The sequence below is a fragment of the Cydia pomonella genome, chromosome 13 (assembly GCF_033807575.1).
Source record: "Cydia pomonella isolate Wapato2018A chromosome 13, ilCydPomo1, whole genome shotgun sequence".
Taxonomy (NCBI): Eukaryota; Metazoa; Arthropoda; class Insecta; order Lepidoptera; family Tortricidae; genus Cydia; species Cydia pomonella.
In genome coordinates this window covers 20,647,753-20,668,578 of record NC_084715.1, presented here as the reverse complement: position 1 = coordinate 20,668,578, position 20,826 = coordinate 20,647,753, and the positions used below count along the sequence as shown (strand labels likewise).

General features: G+C 37.8%; 3 protein-coding genes across 3 annotated transcripts in view; 2 read left to right on the top strand and 1 right to left on the bottom strand.

Annotated features, from left to right (window-relative positions):
* Window positions 1-3,730, top strand: part of LOC133524597 (protein halfway) — a 54,724-nt gene extending 50,994 nt beyond the window's left edge. Inside the window, exon 10 of the mRNA XM_061860705.1 lies at window positions 506-3,730. Within this exon, the coding sequence (XP_061716689.1) occupies window positions 506-784 (279 nt within the window). The 3' untranslated portion in view covers window positions 785-3,730. The remainder of the gene's footprint in view (window positions 1-505) is intronic.
* The window catches only part of LOC133524590 (protein real-time), a 289,768-nt gene that overhangs the window by 182,832 nt on the left and 86,110 nt on the right, over window positions 1-20,826 (top strand). The gene's annotated exons all lie outside the window — the stretch shown is intronic.
* The window catches only part of LOC133524595 (DEAD box protein 52 homolog), a 35,334-nt gene continuing 18,270 nt past the window's right edge, over window positions 3,763-20,826 (bottom strand). The window contains exons 9-13 of the mRNA XM_061860699.1: window positions 16,695-16,795; window positions 14,592-14,737; window positions 12,347-12,427; window positions 10,320-10,466; window positions 3,763-4,011 (exon numbers count right to left, since the gene is read on the bottom strand). Of these exons, the coding sequence (XP_061716683.1) occupies window positions 3,807-4,011; window positions 10,320-10,466; window positions 12,347-12,427; window positions 14,592-14,737; window positions 16,695-16,795 (680 nt within the window). The 3' untranslated portion in view covers window positions 3,763-3,806. The remainder of the gene's footprint in view (window positions 4,012-10,319; window positions 10,467-12,346; window positions 12,428-14,591; window positions 14,738-16,694; window positions 16,796-20,826) is intronic.

Genomic DNA, 20,826 nt, shown 5'->3' with positions numbered 1-20,826 from the left:
CTAAAGACGGGCCTTACGATAGTGCTAGTTCAGTGGTGTCACTCTCGAATTCGAGCCAATCGTGCAGTCTAACGGAACTAGTTTCGACCAATCGCGCGAGTGGTGCTAACTCATCAACCAATCGCGTTGCGGCGTTAGACTGCACGATTGGCTTGAAGTCGTGTGCGTGACACCGCTGCATTGGCCCCATTCTTATTGTCCTCAAGGCCCGTCCTTAGATGTGTATGTCAATATCAGTGAAAGTATTTATTCTTTGAAGCAAAATTAAACGTGTAAAACTACAGAACAGCCCGCCCGGTAAGGTTCATAAAAAAATATATACATGAAATCTTATAAACGACCGGTCTGGCCTAGCGGGTAGTGACCCTGCCTATGAAGCCAATGATTCCGGGTTCGAATGCGGTTGGGAGTTGAAATCTAGATCGGTCCATTCAGTTTTTTTTTAAACACCAATTGAAAATTACGTAGTGGATATGACGCTCATCTCTCCGTTTTTATTTTTCAGCCATGGCTAATAGAAGTCTCAAAAACCATCCTCGACTACAAAGAGCTTTACTGCGAAGACAACATGGGCCCAGTTGTAGACCTAAAAGAATTCCAAGTCTGCCACACTCCACGCGACTGGACCGACTATATCTACTACATTATCACTCTAGAAGTTTTAATTCTAGTACTTCTAATTAGTAAAGTGTCTTACGATTACTGGATCTTCAAGACGGCAGGCTATTTGCCGTGGCCGGCTAATAAGATGCCACGGCTGCCTTGTGATTGGCTGTGTGAGTGAAGCGCTGATTGGTGGATATTGTTGCGGTGTGATTGGCTCGCGCGTGGCAGGTCCATGCGTTTTAGTTGCCTCCTGGAGTCCCAGGGGTTTAAATTTGCCAGGCAAAAAACGACCTTGAGGAAATATAGAATTTAATTTTGATCGTAATTTCGGACGCAGTATCGTGTCGGACAAGGAGTTGTGTTGGAGGTTGAATGACCTTATGGCGTAAGCTTGTGAAGTTAGAGCGAGACAAACTACAATGAAGCTATTTTCTCATCAAGCGCCATAATTTATTTGTATAGTATCTCGAAAACAGGACAGTATCTCATTCGTGAAAGACAAGTGCATTGTGATTGACTTATGTTTATTGTTTGATACCATTTCGTTGGTTTTATGGATAATTTAATGTGTGTGTTTTGAAAAACGAACGATGAATATTGTTTATTTTTTCCTGTGTTTTCCATGGACTTGCGACTGCTTTGCAGCTAAGAATAGCACATTAAAGATCTATTATGTATTAGTTATGTGTAAATTTGTGTCAAATATGTAAATTATGTGTTGTTGATATCGTTGTATATATGAAAATGCGTATATTTTTAATCAAGTGTAGCTTTATGAAAAGCTGAATTCTAATCGTAGCTATTATCATACAGATCTATACAGGTATAGTGAAAACCTTTCCTACAAGCCAAACGAAATCGAATCGTATATCAATGCTGCATATACTATATAAAGGTTTTTCTCACTATTTATGTAAGAATATATGAAAAGACGATGTTATTGATTAATTTAGTTATATTGCCATGGTAAATGATTTCTTTTGTGTGTAGTAATCTTACTTTTTTGCCAATGAGTCTTATATATCATCGATATCTTTGTGTGTTGTTGTTGTGAGGTATTAAATATCGACACGAACAAAGGGCCAAAAATATATACACGTCCTTATTACCTATACATTAAGGTAGTGTGTACATATTTTTGGCACTTTGTTCGGGTCTATATTTGATACCTCGACTCTACATGATTAGCTGATTATTCGTAAGGTGCATTGGGGTAATTCAAAAGCGGAGTAATTTTGTGAATCACTAATATCTATTAAACCACTCCATACTTAAGGCCTGTTTCACAATGTCCATGTAAATTTTGCTTGTTTGCCACCGACGTAGTATAAAAAAAAAATATTATTGGATAGCTAATTAACAAATAAATTAACGGCCAGATAAAACTACCCTACGTCGTAAACCACTCATCTACAAATTAGGCTTATTTGAAGATTCTGAAACGCCAACGATGACTTTATTCGTCAGATAAGTGGCAAGTAGCTTATTCAGGACATGGACATTTTGAAACAGGCACTTATGCTACTGAATGCTTACCAAGGCATCTTGAATACTGCAAATGATAAAGTGAAAGTGCTTCCAGTTTATAGTTTTTTTTTTGCATTAGAAACAAGGTCAAACAATGTCTTTTATTAAAAAAAGTAAGTCACGGCAAATATGTAACAATTATAAATCATATAAGATCATTTACATTATTTATTATGCTTTCATAAGTAATAGTTACTTATTTTAAAGAAGCGTTTTTCAATAAAAATGTCAAGATTGTTTTTTTTTTTCTAATGCAAAAAAAAGAGCTGTAGATTATTTTCAAAATAATGCCGCATTTACACTCATCCCAATGCACCTTAAACGTTATTATAAAGATATACCACCAATGGCCAGTTGAGTGTTGCCGTCAGTGCCCAGAAGTGTTACAATTTTATTACATGAATTAACCTTTTGACCGCCAAGAACACCTAAAGGACTGTAGGTGTAGGTGTCATGGCGGACGCTGTCAAAATAACCTTCACACTTCAAAGTAGGGTTTACATTGGCTCCCTTACGCCCGGGATCTTGGCGTTTGAGCGATGTTTGTGTTTATGAAGCGTTCAAAGTGCCTTTACGACTATCGTATCTTTTAGTACTTACCTATAAATATATATGTGACCGCGACCGGCAAAACGTCCCACTTTGTCGCTTGCCATAAAGACGCCTTGTCAGATTACAAGCAAATCTCGTCCTTATGGCAAGTGACAAAGTGGGACGTTTTGCCGGCTGCGGTTACATAATTATTAGTATGGTAGTACATTCTGAGATGTCTTTAACACATTCAGTGCCAGCGCGTGCTACGCGCTACGAGCGTAGCCGATAACATGGGAAAATGCGTACGTAGCGAAAAGCGACTACGGACTGAGCGCCCGTCTGGCGGGTTGCTGGCAGTGAATGCGTTAACCGTTTTTCAGGCATAGTACAATTTATCGACCACATACGCGTCAATAGAATTTCAACCTTAGCTATCTGATTTAAAGTTGAAATGAATCACCAAAGCGGGATTTATTTGATTTTTTTGGGAGAACCTTGTAGATTGGTGCGGCCTGGAAAAGGGTTAAACAAATGATTAAATCTAGGTCAGGGATCGGCAAAGAATTTTTTTTTATACAGGAAAATTGCGCTTGCGGCTCGCAGATTACCGACCCCTGATTTAGGTCAAATATTTAATCCATTTCTGATGTAGGTTGTTATTTTAATGTCCATTTTTGTACTCAATATGATGCAACATAATAATATTTGCTATTTTTGGACCAATTATACAGAAGATTATATGAGGCTAACATAACTTTCACCTAAGACATAGCTTAACCTAGCTTAAGGGCTGAAACAGACGGATTGCAGTTCTCAATTTTCCTTACATTTTTTCTGCAGTTGAAATGCAGTCAGTCTGTTTCAACTATAACTGTTTTGAAATGTTATTGGAAATAGGTGCCATATTGAAAAATATACACTGAATTTATCATTATTTTTAGATGTTTATCAATAAAAAAGGCTATAGTTATTATGTAAGTATATAATGCAATGAAGACTGTATATTTTGTATGGGTTTAGTTTTATGTATAAAATATGACCAATAAAAGGGTTGATTTTGTAACTTGTGTTTGATTTTTAAATAAAATACTGAGGTAGTTTTGAATTGTTTATTTTACTTAACCTTATGCATAATGTATTTATTTCGCTTTTTTATGAGCTATAGTTTTCTTTTTATTCTTTTTAATATTGTTCATCTTATTTTTGTTTTTCTTTGCCATTTTCATTTGTTTTTTATTCTTCGGTTCTCCGTTCTCTGTCTTCTCCATCTTTCTTCTCTTGGCGTTTGTGTTTTTATTTTTAGTCTTGTCGTCTTTTGACTCCTTGTCATTTTCCAGTTTTCTCCTGTAAATATATTATGAATATTAATGTCAAGCAAGCAATGACTGTATAAGATATATTTGTAGCGTTCCCAATTAAAAGGTACCACATTTTCGCTTAAGGTGGTTCGATTAGGTTACCCAAAGCTTAAACCTCACTAGATGGCGCCACAATTGCAAATTTTGAGTTTAAATTTTTTTGTGGAGTAGTCTTGGTATTTCTATTCTGTAAATTATGTTTAGCGCACTCTTTAAATAAATATTGAACTATTACAACAAACATTGAACACTTCATTGTACAAAAACTACCCCTTAATGTCGACAGAATGTTTCTTGACTCTATTTCTAAGTATCACTCACACAGTCAAACAGTCGTACTGGGATCCTTGTAGTAGACAATTTGGCACAGCGTGAGTAGGCTTCAATAGCGTTGCGGTATGTACGTGGAAATACATGCAAGAGGATGTGGGTTCGAGACTCATTATTTTTTTTTGTTATCAGTATTATCAAGTACCTATTATTAATAAATTATTTTATGAGAAATATGAGCGTTTTCCATAAAAATATTAAAAATCTGATTCTCACACATCATGATATTTTTGGGTTCTTCCAACTCAGAATAACTAGCATAATCAATCCTCGTGCTAAAAAAACCCGAAAATTTGTATTGAAATTTTAGTTTTACATTGAAATTTTTTTCACACTAAAATGTGACGTAATGGTATGGATATTTTAGGATATCTTTTTTTAATGCTAGGGTGGAGAAGATTCTAAGTAGAATGAACCTAAGAAAGTCCAAATTTGTAAGTCAGATTTTCCGGTATTTTTTTCAAAAAAAAAACGCTGTTTTGTTCTAAAATTAAAGCAATCCCTTACTGCCCAGCCTTTAAAAAAGCAGGTACTATTTTACAGTAGAATTAAAACATTTTTTTACGATACATTTAATTAAATTACAGTGAGTTACAAAATTGCATGGCCTTCTATTTATAACCATTATAAAAAGAAATGAGATATTTACCATGTTTGTTTATATTATTGATTTCCCGATATTTTGACACAACTAGAAGTTACACACAATGCCTAGAGATAGAAAATTATTTATTTATTTTATTTATTGTCAATTTCATTCAACGGATCACATCATATCCAATTTATGTGTTTATGTATTGCATTGTTTTCTACTTAGTTGGTTGGCGGTTTGGTGGTTCTATTAAATTCTGTTACTGCAATAATCTTTATCTACATAAAATATACCAACGAAAGTTTAATAAAGTATATATTAAAATGAAGTACATACACAAAATCAGGAATTACATATGACAATATCATTCAAAATCGCCTCCTCTGGCTTTAACACAGGCCCTCAAACGACGAGGCCAGTCATCAATAGCGGCACGCACGATTGTCATGTCTAATTCCGTCACTGTCTTAACTATGGCCCGCTTGAGGGAGTTAAGATTTGTGTGGGGTTTAGCACAGGCTTTCTCCTCAATAACCTGCTATATGGCATAATACAGGGGGTTAAGGTCCGGGCTGGAGGACGGCCAGTCTTCGTGGGCAATAAAGTCAATTTTGTCCATTGGAAACCAGGCTTGAGTTGTTTTTGCCTTATGTGCAGGAGCTGAGTCCTGTTCAAAGATCCATGGCTGGTTTTGAAATAGGGTGTGGCTTAAGGGCTTCACTATTGGTTCGAGAACGGTTTCCAGTTTCCGGTTTTCACACCTTTTTCACAGAAATGAATCTGTTAGCCCTGAGTATGACACACCCAAAATCATGTTTGGCGGGTGCCCACATTTGTGCAACGCAATAGGGTTGTTTCCATCTACAAATCTTAGAGCATAAATTGTATCCCAAAAAATTCTTTTGGATTATAAGAACATGTTAAACTACTTTTAGGGGACCTGTAATGACCATATTTTTGTAAATATTGAATTTAAAATATCTTTTGGCACACGTCACGTGACCAAACTCGAAACGTCATTGAAGATTCTGATGACGTCACAACTCTCGGATTGACACTGTTGACAGTTAGGCGATTAACAACAAATGACAAATATCAGTTGACAGTTCGTATCTTCTACGTGTGTATGTAGTTATGTGTCAAACCATAAACTGTGACGTCACACAATTTTCAAAGAGCGATTTGGGCGCGAAAGCATCTGTCAAAATATATTTTGTTAATTTAACATATTTAAAGCCGTTTTTAGTATAAAAGCTGAATTTTAAGGCAACTTTTAGTTAATATAGAAAGTAATACAAGCGTTTCAAAAATTTGGAATACGATTCTCTTTTAGGCCCCAATTCATTATAGATACGACGAGATAAGCGTTATTTGTGGCATATAATTATAGCTCACAAATCCACCACATTATGTCATTTTTTATTTTTTCGGTAGCATTTGTTTTAACGGAAATAAAGAGGTTGCAAATCGAGTAACAGAACTTTAGAACAGATATCATTTGATATTTACCAGTCGCTTTTCGGTGAAGGAAAACATCGTGAGGAAACTGGACTAATCCCAACAAGGCTTAGTTTTACCCTCTGGGTTGGAAGGTCAGATGGCAGTGGCTTTCGTAAAAACTAATGCCTACGCCAAATCTTGGGATTAGTCGTCAAAGCGGACCCCAAGCTCCATTGAGCCGTGGCAATATGCTGGGACAACGCTCTAGGAAGAAAGAAAGAAATCGAGTAACAGAACTTAGTAACCAACTAGGTATAATAGTTATGATGTAAATGTCCATATCATGTTGGAGTCAGATATGTATTAGCCAACTAATTATTCAAGATCAATACACTTAGCTCCCTTAGGTATTCGCCTAAGTACAATCTCGGGCAAAATTGAGTTTTATAAAAGTGAACTAGTTTCTAGGTCATATTTTCTATGAATTGGTCATTTTTGTAGACTCCAATTACAGTTACACTTTTCCTGGTTTTTCGCGGACCAGAATATCGATGATTTTTGTAACTTGATTTAGACGTTGCTATCATTTTCAATCCAAAAACACATAAAATCACAATTCAGAACATACGGCAGCGTTGTTTTCTATCAAGTACCTCAAGCACCAGGGCGGCTACCGGGAAAATCGAAATTCGTCAATTTCGGGCATTTTTCTCTGTCACTCTAATTACGTCTTAGTGAGAGTAAAAGAGAAAGATCCCCGCAATTTGCGAATTTAGGTTTTCGCGGTAGGCCCCCAGGTCCTGTCAAGTTTCAGCAGTGTTGCCAGGTGAGCGGAAGAGAATTATCGTACTTTAGTGTCAATATTATTGCACCGTTGAAAAAAATATCGTACGCCAATCAAAAAGGCAGCCCCTAAAAATGTCTTGCAAAATAAGCTTAAACTTCCAATTAATAATAAAAAAAAGACAATTTTCGTCTAAATTGCGCAAAAAATCTGTTTATGTTTGTGTATATTTGGGATAGACTCAAACGGTATACAGGGAATTGTGACATTTTAAACTTTAAACTTACACCAAGGAGCCGAACACCCAAAAGATACTTATTTTAGCCTATTTCTGAGAGAAAGTGTCATATTTTGCTTCAAATTACTAGACTTTTAAGGTGGCATCATCCAAGGGCTGAAATTATAGTACTTTAGTGTACGATAATGCTCTTTGGAACATTACGTCATACCGGGGCCCAAATTATCGTACATGTACGACAATTATCGTACGCCTGGTCACACTGAGTGTCAGTGTCGACAGAGTCAGCTAAAAACGCGTCAAACATCGCAACGTCGCGCCGATGCATGGAGTGGCAACGCCGCAATGTATTTGTACACGACATTGTCACACACACATGAGTAAAATTTATAAAAATATAACGTTGATTATTGCATGATTTCTGTATGAAACAAAGTTTTTCTATTAATTTAGCGCAAATGAATATTCGAAAGTAGATAGATACGCAACTATTTATGTAATAATATTGTGTAATTAATTAATAAATAGCGATTGTTTTTTGTATGAAAATCGAACCACCTTAAAGACGAAATTTGCTCGAATCTTTATATGAATAACCTGTCAGCGCGTCCTTATGGCAAGCGACAAGGTACCGTTTGCTTAAGAACGTCACATTTATTTGTAGTTTAACCCTTTGAACACTAAAAACCCATAAAGGTGTCGTTACTAGTCGTGCCCACAGCGCCAAGGACACCTATAGGTGTCATGGCGGACGCTGTCAAAGTAACCTTCGCACTTTCGAGTAAGGTCTACATTAGCTCGCTTATACCCGGGATTTTGGCGTTTGAGTGATGTTTGTGTTTATGACAAAGCGTTCAAAAGGTTAAAACACATTTGTGATTTAACATTGGTAGTTCAGATGGCAGAGCACTGGGCTAGGGATCCAGCTGTCGTGAATTCAAGTCCCATCCAATACGGAAAATTAGCACTTTTCATTTATTTCTAAGTTTAGGAGCATTGTTTATTTCTAAGCATTGTTCGCAGGCGTTACTGCTTGGTACAAAATTACAAATACGTGCTTAATAAAAAATTAAGTCACAGTACGGCGCCGGCCATTATGATAACACAGTGACCACAAAACAAATTACACAGTGCAGCGCCATCTATTTAACTAACAAACTAGACGCCTCCATACTATTATTATCAGAGATCGGACAAATTTGCGTCATTGCTCGCAATAATGTGGACATGACTCCAAAATTAATCAAATATGTAATCATTTAATTACTTTCTTACTTGACTTAATTTTTAATTCCTAGTCAATAAATACAAAAGTTTGTTAAAGTATAGATTTATTAAAGAAAATAATCAGTATTTTTTCCAAATTTTCTGCAGTCAGTCTATTTCTTTTAACATCAAAAATATACTTAAGTGCTGAAAAACTCCGCTCGCACTCCACTGATGTTTATGGGGCAAACTTAAGTTTTATAGGAATATTATTATTCCAGTATAATTCAGAGTTTATTTTCTGTTCTAAGTTGTGGGCGATAACCTCAAAATCGGAATAAACTAAACAAGACTGACTGCAGAAAATTTGGAAAAAATACTGATTATTTTCTTTAATAAATCTATACTTTAACAAACTTTTGTATTTATTGACTAGGAATTCAAATTTATGTCAAGTAAGAAATTAATTAAATGATTACATATTTGATTAATTTTGGAGTCATGTCCACACTCTTGCGAGCAATGACGCAAATTTGTCCGATCTCTGATTATTATAAATATTATTATTATAGGACATTAGGACATTATTACACAAATTGACTAATTCCCACAGTAAGCTCAATAAGGCTTGTGTTGAGGGTACTTAGACAACGATATATATAATATATACATATTTATAAATACTTAAATACATAGGAAACACCCATGACTCGGGAACAAATATCCATGCTCATCACACGAATAAATAAATGCCCTTACCAGGATTTGAACCCGGGACCATCAGCTTCGTAGGCAGGGTCACTACCCACTAGGCCAAACCGGTCGTCTTATTATACATATATATATATTATTGTTATACACCTCTTGTAAAATCTATTAATCCTTGTATTTTCCCTTAGTAACCTAATGTGTATCCTGCCTATCCTAACCTACGGCGCCCAATCTTGGTCATTAACGGAAGCCCAGAAGTCCCGACTCAAGATTTGCCAGCGAGCAATGGAGCGCAGCATACTAGGAGTTCGGAGAACCGATCGAGTTAGGAACACCGAACTGCGCTCCAGAACTGGTATCATAGATGTGGGTGTTAAGGCCGCTAAGCTTAAGCGCTGATTTAGACGGCACGCAAACTCGCATGCGATTTTAGTTACATTGCGGACTATTGAGGTTACAACCAATTAGGCCGACCGAGCAAATACCGCAATGTAATTAAACTCGCGTGCGAGTTGTCGCACCGTCTAAATGGGCCCTTAGTGGGGTTGGGCAGGACACGTCTGCCGTATGCACCCGGATCGGTGGGCCAAATTGGCCACCGAATGGACAACGCAGATTAGCCGGGGCAGAGGCAGACCAAAAAAGAGATGGCGGGATGACCTCGACGCTTTTTGCAGAGACTGGCGGGAACATACTTCAAACCGTGATGAGTGGCGGAAAAAAGGGGACGCCTTTGCCCAGCAGTGGGACAAAAAATAGGCTATACAAAAAAAAAACCTACTGAACGTCAAGAACACCTAACAGCGTCTTTACTAGTCGTACCCACAGCGCCAAGGACAACTATAGGTGTTATGGCGGACGCTGTCAAAGTAACCTTCGCACTTTCGAATAAGGTCTACATTAGCTCGCTTACACCCGGGATCTTGGCGTGTGAGTGATTATTGTGTTTATGACATAAAGCGTTCAAAGAGTTAACTGTTAGCTAGTACTTACTTGTCTGGCCTCTTCCCCAGAATAGTGGATATCTCGTCTCTTCTAGGAGCCTTTTTAGCTAGCTTCTTCCTCTTATTAGGGTTCTGTTTGAGCGCCAACATGAAGTCGGGGACGACGCAGCCCGACTGCTTCATCACTGATGCGATACTGGAATGTAAGTTTTTTTTTTTTTTTTATAGCACCACGACGGTGGCCAACAAGCATACGGCCCGCCTGATGGTAAGCAGTCACCGTAGCCTATGGACGCCTGCAACACCAGAGGCATTACATGCGCGTTGCCGACCCTAGTCACCGTAGCCTATGGACGCCTGCAAATTTCATATGGCAAAATACAAGTAAAACATAGAGGATAAACTAATGGAGATGAGTGGTGGGGGAACTGACAAAACGGGATAGTCTTATGTACCTTTCAGTAGGAGTATCAGAGACAGCGATATTATTGTTTGTCCTTGTCACAACTTTTTTTATTCCCCACCGTAAATTTTAGTACGGTTTATAGTGGGGCAACAAATAAACCGGCCAAATTACGTAGGTTGTTTTTGGTATGTTTTCAGGAATGTTAAAACGTGTTTTGAATTTTGTCGCATTGCGTATGTTCTGTCCCTCACGGGCGCACGCGTATAGCACATCTATACGATCCTACCATCTATACCATAACGAAACTAGAAGTGCATATAATAGTCCGCCTGACTGTTTTATAACGTTGAGCCCCGTTTGTCATTCGGGCTTTTCTCGTATTCTCTGAATCCCGGAATAGGAAAAAGTTAACAAAAGTGTACATCTGGATCTCCTTCCTCGCGTTGTCCCGGCTTTTTGCCTGGGGTCCGCTTGACAACTAATCCCCTAGAATTGGCGTAAGCACTAGTTTTTACAAAAGCGACTGCCATCTGGCCTTCCCACCCAGAGGGTAAACTAGGCCTTATTGGGATTAGTCCGGTTTCCTCACGATGTTTTCTTTCACCGAAAAGCGACTGGTAAATATCAAATGATACTTCGTACATAAGTTCCTAAAAACTCATTGGTACGAACCGGGGTTTGAACCCGCGACCTCCGGATTGAAACTCGCACGCTCTTACCGCTAGGCCACCAGCGCTTCTACATAGGTTCTAGACGTTAAAAGGAATAAAAAAGAATGAATAAATATATTATTATTATAGGACATTATTACACAAATTGACTAATTGTAAGTCCCACAGTAAGCTCAAAAGAGTCACTCAAAAATGTCATCTCGCTCTGTGTGGTAGCGCACAGCCAGCGGATGTCATTCCAGATCTAGAGCAGAGCCCAACTGGGGAAGTACCTCCACCTTACAGAAAACAGCAGCCAAATAACACTAGACCCTACTCATAGTGTTGTGTTCCTGTCGGTGAGTAAGGTTGCCAGAGCTCAATTAGGGGGGGGAGGGGGTTAGGGTCGGCAACGCGCATGTAACTCCTCTGGAATTGCAGGCGTACATAGGCTACGGAGACTGCTTACCATCAGGCAGGCCGTATGCTTGTTTACCACCGACGTAGTATACAGTGTGTCCCTAGCCATTGGACAAAGCCGAAATGTACATATGCATTAGGGTATTTAGAACCAGTGTACAAAGTATCATAACAACCGGTGTAGCGGTTTCGAAGAAAATAACAAATTACCATTTTTTACTTTGGAGCAGCCTGTATGTGTTAATAGCTTCTAAGGTAATATCCTCAAAGAATGGTATGGAACCTTCTTCGACCTTTTTGATTATCTTTTTTATTTATGACACTAATGAGCTTCAGACTTTTGAAAAATGTCAACATTATCAAATATTTCGAACAAATTGTCGAAAACACTGCCAAAGATTAACAGAGTGCGTTTCTTTTTGTTGTCGATTATTGCAATTAACTTTTGTTCGAAAAAAAATGTTTTTCTATTGTTCTAATAAAAAAAATATTAACGTCAGAGCATTCCTGAGAAGTAACCATACGTGGGATTTCAGGGTTTGTCCAATGGCTAAGGTCAGCCTTTAAAAAAACCAATAAGGCTTGGACAATTATAGTTACCTTCTAAGATTGGCGACGTCGTCCTGCGTGAAGAACGTGACGGCGCGGCCCTCCTGCCCCGCGCGGCCGGCGCGACCGATCCTGCCAATTATATACATTGCATTTTGAACGACCGGGTATCATTATTAAATAAAATTAAATAATCATTTATTTATTTTATGGGTGATTGCGGAAAGGGTGGATAGCCCTCTTATAACTCATTGGATGACAATGCATGTTAGATCCAATGAGCATTATGTGTTCCACTAACATTAATGTTAACTTTATTTTTAAGATTTTTCTTGTTATTTTACTAACACAGTCTTGTAGACAAAAATATGGATACTTGGTGTCTGAATTAAATATTTTCATTTTCATTTTTTTTTTCAGGCATTTACAGCCCACATGTGTGTTAGTAACATACAAAGTAAAAAATAAAAATTAATGTTAAGACTTACTGCTATATAAAACCTAACATGCAAAAACGAGGTAGGCGCGCTTCGAAACTGCATGGAATAATTATGAATGAATTCATTGATAAAGTCGCCATGTACATTTACAACAACCGGATGAGCTTTATAATTTTAATTAATCATACTTCATAACAACTACAATTTTGACTAGAAACAATGGTAAAATTGGCTAAAAGACAAAACAATTCAAATTATAAAATTATGAAGATTACAAAAAAAAACTTAATAATTAATTATACTCGCAAAACAAGTAGGGTGAACTATCCTCTCGTCCTTCCATCCTGATGATGGTTGATTTGCATCTTTTACCTATTTTTGTTTGGCTTAGAATATAGGAGGCAAACGAGCAGATAACACCTGGTAAGCAGTTTCTTAGGGTGGCGTCTCACTCTCTCATTAAGCAAAATGTGAGACGCAAATACAAATTGGATAGGTCGAATACCACCCTTACCGTCGTAAAATGGGAAACGCTATTTTCTTGTGCTATGGCACGTTTTTCTGGCTGTAGATTATAAGGAAACTAAATGGCATAGTAAATTATAATAATAATTTTTTTTTAATAAAAAGTAATTATATGTAACCAAACAATTGAAAACTGTGACATATCAATGTCATTTCGAACACCAATCGTCCGAGATAGTATTTGCGTTGCGTGCACTCGTACTAAACACTAATCAATATGTAAACAGGCCCTAAGGCAAGTGTATACGCTCGTATGGGCCTTATAAGATAAAAATAAATTATTGATTATCTCCGCAATGGAGTTAATAAGAATACCGGTGTCTTTGAGAAAGTTACTTAATTTAAGCTCAAGAACCCTTGAACTTAACAGAAAAAAAAAAACAAAAAACACGGTGTATATAAGATTTTTTCGGTAGAACATACACAAGAAGGCAGTTAAAGGTTCAATGCCGCTTGTGCGTTTGTGATGGTCAACGGTTCGTACAGCGCGCCTTTGGAATGACTCGAAAGGATCCAAGCTGGCATCCAGGTGCTCCTGCCCAGAGGTGACAGCAGTACTTCGTATGTGTATATAAGCGACGTCTCACCTGTGTATATAAGCGACGTCTCACCTGTGTATATAAGCGACGTCTCACCTGTGTATATAAGCGACGTCTCACCTGTGTATATAAGCGACGTCTCACCTGTGTATATAAGCGACGTCTCACCTGTGTATACAAGCGACGTCTCACCTGTGTATATAAGCGACGTCTCACCTGTGTATATAAGCGACGTCTCACCTGTGTATATAAGCGACGTCTCACCTGTGTATATAAGCGACGTCTCACCTCTGTATATAAGCGACGTCTCATCTGTGTATATAAGCGACGTCTCACCTGTGTATATAAGCGACGTCTTACCTGTGTATATAAGCGACGTCTCACCTGTGTATATAAGCGACGTCTCACCTGTGTATATAAGCGACGTCTCACCTGTGTATATAAGCGACGTCTCACCTGTGTATATAAGCGACGTCTCACCTGTGTATATAAGCGACGTCTCACCTCTGTATATAAGCGACGTCTCATCTGTGTATATAAGCGACGTCTCATCTGTGTATATAAGCGACGTCTCACCTGTGTATATAAGCGACGTCTCACCTGTGTATATAAGCGACGCCTCACCTGTGTATATAAGCGACGTCTCACCTGTGTATATAAGCGACGTCTCACCTGTGTATATAAGCGACGCCTCACCTGTGTATATAAGCGACGTCTCACCTGTGTATATAAGCGACGTCTCACCTGTGTATATAAGCGACGTCTCACCTGTGTATATAAGCGACGTCTCACCTGTGTATATAAGCGATGGCAGAAGGAGGGAAGTCATAGTTGATGACGAGGTTGACGCCGCGGAAGTCGATCCCGCGACCCATGAGTTCTGTACAGATCAGCACCCATACACGACCTACACGGAAGCTGCGTACCACGTTGTCTCGCTGAAAAATAACGATATGTCTTAATGACCCGGATTATTAGACCCGGATATGTCCTTAAACTATGTCCGAAAAAGAGGTATCGGCATTGTGAATGTCATCTCGCTCTGTGTGGTAGGGCACAGCACAGCGGGTGTCATTCCAGATCTAGAGCAGAGCCCAACTGGGGAAGTACCTCCACCTTACAGAAAACCGCAACCAAATAACACTAGACCCCACTCATAGTGTTGTGTTCCTGTCGGTGAGTAAGGTTGCCAGAGCTCAACGAGGGTGCGGGGTGTTAGGATCGGCAACGCGCATGTATCAAATCTGGAGTTATAGGCGTCCATAGGCTATATGGGACGGAACGGGACAGTTCCAACAGCCTCTTGCGCCTAGTGTTAGAATCGCCTGCTTGCGCCTTCTGGAAACACTGGGAGGGAGTACATATGGGATCCAGAGGCTTAGTGTATAATTTATTATGAGTAAGGGTCGGTTGCACCAAACCGTCTGTCACCGTTAAAACGTTCGCTAAATTTTATTGTATGGGAAGTTTCATAGATCTCTGTTACGTGACGTTGATCAGTCTGTTAACTGTGTTTGGTGCAACTGGCACTTAGTATAGTAGTTAACTAACATAGGATTAAGGGAATGTATACTAACATTATGGACATGGTCCGAAATAAAAATAAATTGATTTTAATTGAATATATCCGTATGCTGCACGCTTGTTTGCCACCGACGTAGTATAAAAAAAATTGTTTATAAGCAAATCGTTTCTAAAAGAAACCACAACGTTAATAATAGAGGAAAAATTCCAAAATTTACTGATTCGTTTGAGACTTCATATTATCACTCCGAAAACCAGCTCGCTGAGGGCGGCAGCGAACAGCTTGTACCCACCGGAGGCCGATTGCATTTCAATAATTTAATCTTATACGACCGACCTTGAGTCCTGCCATCTGGCATTTTACGCGCAGTTATGAGTAGAGATGCCACGAATATTCGGCAGCCATTCGGTATCCGGTCTATTCGGCCACTTTGCCGAATAATCCGAAGTTGAAGTTGTTGTTCGAAGCAAAATATGATAAAAACCACATCAAATTTACAAAGCAGTATCGGCCTCCGGGGATACCGAAACTTAAACGTCGGCAGCAAATTCATATTCTTTATATGATGCCACTCAGTTAGTTATAAAGTCGCCATCAGATATATTGGAGCGGCCGAGGTGCTCAAAGATATCTGAACACGAACTCTACCGCCTTGACAATAAAGAATAATATTGAATATGTATGGTGCACAATAAAGAATATTTACTTACTTACTTACTTACAATAGAGGTGTGTTCAGATGTTCAGTGAGCATCTTGGCCGTCCCGATATATCGGGACTGTAAATAGGTTAAAATTCTTTTCGTTGTCTTGTTTTTGACCACTCTGTCACGCCTGTTAGATATAGCATTCTACCAAAAAAATAGAAAAAAATTATGTGCTATTATTGTATGTCTATGTAGATTATATTTTATCTGAGAAAATTTTAAAACAAAATTTCATCTCATACAATAAAATAAATAATAATAAATTCTTTATTTGGCAGGCAAGAAACCCAAAAAAAAAAATTACAATGCACATAATAAAAGGTGTAAAAGAAAACATAAAATACAGTAAAGAATAAAAAAAAAATTTATAATGCTGCTAAAAAATTAAAAGGTGAAATACTAACGAAATTTATGATTAAAATATTTTTATAATATTTATTTATGTAAATTGTTGAAAGTTGTTAAGTTTTAAGTTTACTGTAGTATTAATGTTGCTGTGTCCTTACAGGGTGTTACTGAACTAACCACAATATGTACCACCATTAAAACTGGTTTGTGACATGCATTGAATGATTCTATTCTATTATAACGAAAAAAAACTTGAGTCAAATGACTATCAGAGGTAAATCGAACAACTTTTCATTAAAGATAATATAATAAATACCTGTGCCTGAGTTCTGTCAGCATGGATGACATCTACGTTGATCCCGTCGTATATGAGCTCCTTGAAAAGCTGCTTCGCTCGATCTTTGCTTTGTACGAATACTGAAATATAATAATAAATAATAAATAAATATTATAGGACATTATTACACAAATTGACTAAGTCCCACAGTAAGCTCAATAAGGCTTGTGATGAGGGTACTTAGACAACGATATATATAATATATAAATATTTATAAATACTTAAATACATAGAAAACACCCATGACTCAGGAACAAATATCCATGCTCATCACACGAATAAATGCCCTTACCAGGATTTGAACCCGGGACCATCAGCTTCGTAGGCAGGGTCACTACCCACTATAGTTAGGGAGGTGGCGAGCATTTCGGTATATGATTTGCACACGTTTCACATCGAGGTAGATTGCAGTTTACGTCAGTACGAATCGATTTGGTCCAGTCAATAATGGTCCTACGTCGCTGCGTTTTCGCGTTACAGCCGATTAAAGTTGTTAAAAAAAAAAGGGGTATCAAATTATTTGCACACGTCTGCCTCTGGGGTTCATGGTCACAAATATCTTGGAAACGAAGAAAATCGAGGAGGCAGACATTCAGGGCTCTGCATTATCATGGGACGGAGTTGTAAAAGTGTTTGAAAAAAAAAACTCTACTAAGTCATTTGCACACGGTTCTCATTGCCCCCATTCGATTCATTACGACTCCGTGGATACGAAAAAACATTTGGCAGACACTTTGCTCACTGATATTTAACTTTATAACGGTTTGAAATGGACGTAATCAAGGGGAAGCGGGTATTGCATGTTATTATTGTGATTCTTTATAGGTTTATTATTATTATTTTGTTTATTGTTATTCGCTGAACTCACGGTGACAATCCAACTTCTTCTAGAGCTGAAATCTACGAAATTATTTGTTTTAAATGCTAAGAGGAAACGAAATGCGCTCGAAACTTTAATTGGAGAGTGAATTTTTTTCAATTGTAGTTTTTATTTGTATAAAATACGTAGATTTTTAACCTCGGCTCTATTTTCTTTTTACAATAGAAATTATCAATGTTTCAATATGACATCAGCATATTTTAGAGAAAATCGCATCCACCTCAATAATTACTGGAAATGTCCTACCTGTGAAATAAAAACGCGGCAAATTCGAACTGACGATACACCTGCATCTCCCTCAGGATTTATTAGACAAGCTCCGATGACCATAGAAGCAACTAATATGTCATATGACGATATTGATGTGTCAAACATAATGGGCAATACTGCATTTATGGGGGAATAGCACTGACGTACCATCATTATTTATAAAACAAAAGAAACTGATCCGTATACTGGCCAACGTTAACTACACACACACATGCCAACCACTCTTTCGACTCTTCAAAATTCTAACATTACCGTCCATATACATCTTAGAGATGTGTAAATTTGCAAGGCAAAATACTCACATGTTTAAAAAACGATACGAATTACCAACAACCCACCTATTGAGACACCAAAACAAACTATTACTACCGGCCTCTAGAATAAAAAAGCATTCCAACAGCACTTATGTCATGGCCATAAAAATATATAATAAACTGCCTGATGCCATAAAAAATTTAGAAAGTGATAAAACATTTATTAAAATCATAAAGTCTGTTTTATTAAAAAAATGTTATTACTCATTGAATGAATATTTAAATGATAACTTAGAGGATGAAATAATATCGATTAGTTAATATTTAAACAATACATTTTAGGCCATCTAATGTTTAAGTAAATACACATTGTCGTAGTTGTTAATTTAGTACATAAGAAAATTGCTGTGCCCTAACAGGGTATCATGTACTGACTGTAGTTTATATAACATCTGTATACAATGAACATGATTGCAATAAATAAATTGAATTGAATTGAATTGAATAAACTAACCAAATTCTTACTGTACAGGAGCAGCTGCGAGGGATTCTCCCTATTAAAACGGGCGATGGTAGAGGCGCTTTGTACGTTATTTGAAATCTTTAGGCAGAGTACACATAGCGCACTTCAAATCGCACATTTTCCTAAAACGCGCTCCGATTTTTTCAATTATTATGTGTATCAAGCGCTTACACACTAAAATTACTCGAGAAACTTCAAAGACTCCAAATACTCCAATTACTCGAAATACTCCAAAACTGTTGATGAGCGTCTCGGAGAACCTGCTCTGCAACCTCTGCTGTGTACAAAGCCTTACGCTTTCGAGACGTCCTTGTGGAAGTGCCTGGGAGCGCGAGAGAGAGGGAAAGCGTGCAAAATAAGAGGGAAGGCTGTCTCCTGTTTCTTTCTATTTACTTCTATACTACCACATGTATCTATAGATGTAGGTATACGCTATATACATTTAGGTACGCAATACGGAAAAGGTCGGAACTGGGTTATACCGTTCTCACTCATATTCCCAGATAAAAGAGAGACACTACGAAAGGAACTATGGAGATGTTTTATACCTGCGGAGCCGCAGTTAACAGGCAGAAGCCAAATATTTTGAAGAGTTTTGAAAATCGTTCGTATAGATTCTATTAATTATTTTCAATAATATTCAGTAGATGCAAAATTTTGTATTTGCAGCTTGGCGCGAGTGTCGAGTTGAAAAAAAAAAAAAAAAAAAAAAAAATTCAAATGGTCTGCCTTTGGAATATCAGGGGTCTGAACGTCTGCCTCATCGATTTTTTTCGTTTTCATGATAAATTGAAACATCAGTCCAAGAGGCAGACATGTGCGCATAATATAGCACATCTTTTTTTTTTTACATTTTTGAAGCGCTGTCAATAGACAACGCAGCGGCATCACGCTGGCAGACTATTTTTCCGTGGTCCTTTTCATTGTTTTTAATCGAACAATTCAAATCTGCCAAGTGTGCATTTCATATACAGTTTTTTAAATAATAAAAATAACTTAAAAAATTGAAAACTTCAAAAGTCAGAGCCCTGGATGTCTGCCTCTTCGATTTTTTGTGTTTACAGGATGACTGTGATCATCAGCCCCAGAGGCAGACATGTGCAAATAATATCGCCCACCTTTTTTTTTTAACATATTTGAAACGCTGTAAATTGACAACGCAGCGCCACCGTGGTGGCAGACGAGGTCCTTTATGTTTCTCAAGGTATCATTATTGCTATTAATAACGTCTGCCATGTGTGCTGATGATATCGAAATTTTGCTCGCCACCTCCCTAACTACTAGGCCAAACTGGTCGTCGCGCATAACTGTATAATAACAATATACAGTTATTCGCGTGATAGTGACCTTTTTTTATACTACGTCGGTGGCAAACAAGCATACGGCCCGCTTGATGGTAAGCAGTCTCCGTAGCCTATGTACGCCCTGTAACTCCAGAGGAGTTACATGCGCGTTACCAACGCTAAAATTGCCCCCCCCCCCCCCCCCCCCCCATCGTTGAGCTCTGGCAACCTTACTCGCCGGCAGGAACACAACACTATGAGCATGTATTACACGCGATAGTTAATAATTATAATTTAGGCTGAAAAGATTTAACAGTGCAGTTAAAAACACTACACAAACTTAACAAACCAAAAACTTATTAAAAATTGCTGAAATCATAACCGGCTATTTGAATTTAGAGTAATAGCAAATAGTATATTGTTGGCAAAACCAAGTTTACCCTACCCCGCAAGGTATAATAATCTAATAATCGGACAGACAGACGGACATGACGAATCTATAAGGGTTCCGTTTTTTGCCATTTGGCTACGGAACCCTAAAAACCGGTGCAAACCGTGGCTCGCAACATTTTGCCATCGGCCGCCGTCGTGTTCGCGTGAGCTACTTAGATATCATTCCATGCTGTTATTTTATATTTCGTTATGTAATATAAAATGTGCAATTTGTTCCTTTAATTTTGTAAGATTTATTAGAACTTTGAATAAAATAATTGTGATTTGTGACCCTCCCTTAAAATATTGTACAACGAAGTGAAATTTTACGAATTTTACTCCCGAATAACACAATGTTTTTCATCACACTTTTCGTTTCGAGCGATGGCGCCACAATCTTTAGCCGAAACCCGGTAAGATGGCGCCACTTTTTGATATTTAACAAACTTAACACATATCAGTAAAAGAA